Raw genomic sequence first — 3978 nt, forward strand, 5'->3', positions numbered from 1 at the left:
TTTATAAATAATTTTTTGGAAAAAAAGTTTTAAAATAAAATTGGTATGCCATTCTGTAGAAATCACTAATCAACATCTAAAAACAAAATTTCAAAAAAATTCCATGTCCCGTTTTCGAAAATTTGATTTTTCAAAAAAAAATTTTCAAATTTTTTTTTGAAATCCAAAAATTATTTTTTTCAAAATTGTATTTTTGGCTTATATTTAAATTATATAAATGCTTCTTCACAAAAAGTTTCGTTGAAATTTCGGAGATAATTGGATTTGAAAAAAACGGTTCTATGGCAGGTATTGTTAACAATGCTTTTGAAAAAAAAATTTTTTCATTGAAAGATAGACCTTAGCTTAAAACTAACATGGACTCTGGAGAGTCGCCAAATAACGCTACATACCAAGTTTGACATTAATCGGTCCATCCGTTTAGGCTGTAGCTCCTTATACAGACAGACAGACTGGCAGACAGACAGACGGACTTCCGGGACCCACTTTTTTGGCATTGTCTACTATCGTAATGTCATGGAAAAATGTTATCTCAAGTAAAAACTTGAGAAATACCTCAAAACCACCTGTGGTGGAGATCTGTTGTAGGGCGGTCATTATTTAAAAAAAAATTGGAATTTGTATGCTGCCGAGGGCTTATATGGTTGGAAATAAAAAAAAAATTTGAAACTTTGCAAACTTAAACCTAATAGGTTGTTGTAGCTGGATATATGGATTTCAGATTTTTAACTGTTATAATTTTGGAGATCCAGCTTGGGAAAGAAAACCATTTTTTTCGTACTTATTCAAAAAGTCGCTTTTTACCCGTTTAATGTCAAAAAATTCAAAAATAAACATTTTTATTCACAAGGAAGAGTAATAAGTAAGAATGTACCTTTTACATTATTGCCAAATGCATTCCCACCGTCCAATGATCTGGCTAAGTAATAACGTTAGAAATTAGCTTCTGAGCTCCCAGATTAACACCCATTTTTAAACTTAAAAAACAGTACCTAATTATTGATTTACTCAAATGAGAAAAAAAATATCGTACCCATATAGATCATTATACATTAAATACTGTATTTATAATAATTTTTGCAATTAACGCCAGTTATGCAAGATATATTTTTATCAAAGCCAGTTAAGTATTACACGTAACTAATTTTGTATTATAACTTTTTAAGTGAAAAATGAAATCAGTATTAACTTAATATTTACTGAGTTATGAATCTATCTTCTAAATTTGTTGCGTTTGCTTTGTTTTGTATCGCTTTCAATTTAAATAAAGTGCATCCTTCAAGAATCCTTGGTCTATTTCCAACACATTCAAGAAGTCATTTAATAATTCACAAAGCTATTGCAGAAGCATTAGCTGAACGTGGTCATAATGTCACAGTTGTTTCCAATCATGCACCAATTAAAAAGACTCTTCATTTCCGTTATATCTTTTTAGATGTTCCAACAATTTCTGAAAATATATTTTCCGAATCTATCGACAAACGTCGGCCATTTCATGAAACTCTAACTCTATTTATTGAAGCAAATTCAAGAATTTCAAATGCAAGTTTAAATCATCCGTTAATGAAGAAGTTAATGAAAGAAGAGTCCTTCGATCTAGTTCTACTAGGATATTTTATGAATGATTTTTTATTCGGTGTAGCGGCACATTTTAAATGTCCTCTTATTCTGTCGGTTACAGTTAGACCTGTGTCAACTGTAAATGATTTTGTTGGAAATCCTCAGGAGTTTGCTTATGTTCCAAGTTTGATAGATACAAAACAGTCGATTGGTTTTTTTGATCGAGTACAAAAATTCATCGATGTAACGATCGGAAGAGAAGTGGCTTATCGGTCTTATTTAAGGTCGTTAAATGAATTTTTTTACAAGTGAGTCCTTATTCCAAGAAAAAAGATACGTTTTTTTAATATCCTGATTTTAGGAAAAACTTCCCATCTAACAATTATCCTTCGTTAGAAACGATGATGAAAAATGTTTCACTTGTTTTCACGGCCCATCATTTCAGTCAAGGCCCGGTTCGACCAGATGTTCCAGCTATGGTTGAAATTGGAGGAATTCAAATCAAGGATAAGCGTGATCCTTTACCCGAGGTAAGGATACTCATTTATGACAAAACATTCTCACTGTTTTTAATATTTTCAGGACATTCAAAAAATATTGGACAACTCATCCCAAAACGGAGCAATCTATTTCAGTCTTGGGACAAATGTTTACAAAAATCATTTAGATCCATTAAAAGTCAAGACCATGTTCAAGGCTCTCTCAAAACTACCACAAACTATCTTGTGTAAATGGAGTGATGAAGAACATCCTTTAGAAGCTCCAAATATATTTTATAGAAAATGGCTGCCACAGGTTGATGTCCTGAGTCATTCCAATATCAAACTTTTTGTTACTCATGGAGGATTGGGCGGTATTATCGAGGCCAAATATCATGGTGTTCCGATGGTGGGAATTCCTCTATTTAATGATCAATATTCTAATATGGAGGGTGTACAAAATTCTGGGTTTGGTTTAAATTTGGAATATGCAACTCTAACTGAGAAAATTATGCGGAATGCCATAAAAGAAGTTCTATCCAACAAAACTTATTTAGAGAATGTTCGAAAATTTTCAAGAATTTACAAAGATCGACCTATGACCGCTAAGCAAACAGCTGTTTATTGGGCAGAATATGTTATTCGACATCATGGTGCTGCTCATTTACAAAGTCCTGCAATACATATGAACACTATACAGTTAATGTCACTGGATGTTATTGGATTTTTGCTTTCTGTTTTATATCTAATTATGAAGGCCATGGGAATTGTTTTGTCATGCTTTAAGGTAATGTTTAGTAGAAATAAAACAAAGAAAGAATAAACTAGAAGCATTTTTTAATTAAGATCTACGCAATCACCATTGAATCATTTTATGATCGCTATGTCGCCATGTATCGTCATGTCACCATTTCGCTATGTCATCATGTCGCCTTGTCGCCATGTCGCCTTGTCGCCATGTTGCCTTGTCGCCTTGTCACCATATCCCAAGTAACAATTTTACTTGCATAAGGTCCATTTTCTTCGATTCGGCAAGCTATAGTTTGTATACGTTTAGTTTAAGGCTTACTTACGCAAATCATCAATTTTGGGAAAAAAAGGAGGTCTCCTTAAGGCTATCTGGAAGTGTTTAGAAGAAGCCTTGTAAATATAAGTTAAAGAAGACCTTTATAAGACCTGTTTAAACCGTTTTAAAGAAGCCTTCTATTTTCAAGTGACAGAAGGCTTTCATAAGACCTGTTCCAAGATGTTCTTGTAAGTATGCAATGTTTTCATCTCTCAAGTATGCAATATTGTTCACCAATAAGTATGCAAAGCTTTTATCCTGCAGATATGCAATGTTTTTAACGCTTTAGAAAAAACATTGCATTTTTATGTGAGGTTTCAATTAGCTCCCTTTTTTCCACTCGTCTTTAATATTCAAGTATGGTCTACTAGTAAGGTGCTGGCTTGGTATGCAGAGGTACGTGGGATCGATTCCTAGCCGGGCCATGTGATGAAAATAAAAAAAATGTGTTCTTTTTCAATTAAAATAATATTCTCATCATTTCAGAACAATAGAAAAAGCAGTGGAATTTCCAAAAAAGGAAAAGAAACAAAATAGGAAAAATGCAAAACAGAAAAAATCAAATTAAAATAAAAAAAAATTAAATGAAATTCAATTAATTCTTTTTTTTGTATGCATTTTCTACAACATTTTCTACAACACTTACAACAACTTCTATAAGGCCTTATTATAACATCCTACGCAAGTAATCTGGTTTGTGCATTAGATAAACCCTCTGCAGGAAGACCTTCGTAAGGCCATTTTTAGCTGTTTGTCACAAGATATTAGCTTGTGGATTACCTGTGAAGGAAAGTCCAATGCAATTTCGGTAAAATGCGCCAAAATGATTTGCATAAGACCTGTCCGGTTTGTGTATTAGATAAACCCTCTGCA

General features: G+C 32.7%; 1 protein-coding gene across 1 annotated transcript; it reads left to right on the top strand.

Annotated features, from left to right (window-relative positions):
* Positions 1 to 1206: 1206 nt before the first annotated feature.
* On the top strand, positions 1207 to 2862 carry LOC129911647 (UDP-glycosyltransferase UGT5-like). The gene is made up of 3 exons (XM_055989512.1): positions 1207 to 1744; positions 1957 to 2090; positions 2143 to 2862. The coding sequence occupies exons 1-3, from the start codon at positions 1207 to 1209 to the stop codon at positions 2860 to 2862; spliced, it is 1392 nt and encodes a 463-aa protein (XP_055845487.1).
* The last annotated feature ends 1116 nt before the right edge of the window (positions 2863 to 3978 follow it).

Source organism: Episyrphus balteatus, chromosome 1, assembly GCF_945859705.1.
Source record: "Episyrphus balteatus chromosome 1, idEpiBalt1.1, whole genome shotgun sequence".
In the NCBI taxonomy this organism is placed as follows: domain Eukaryota; kingdom Metazoa; phylum Arthropoda; class Insecta; order Diptera; family Syrphidae; genus Episyrphus; species Episyrphus balteatus.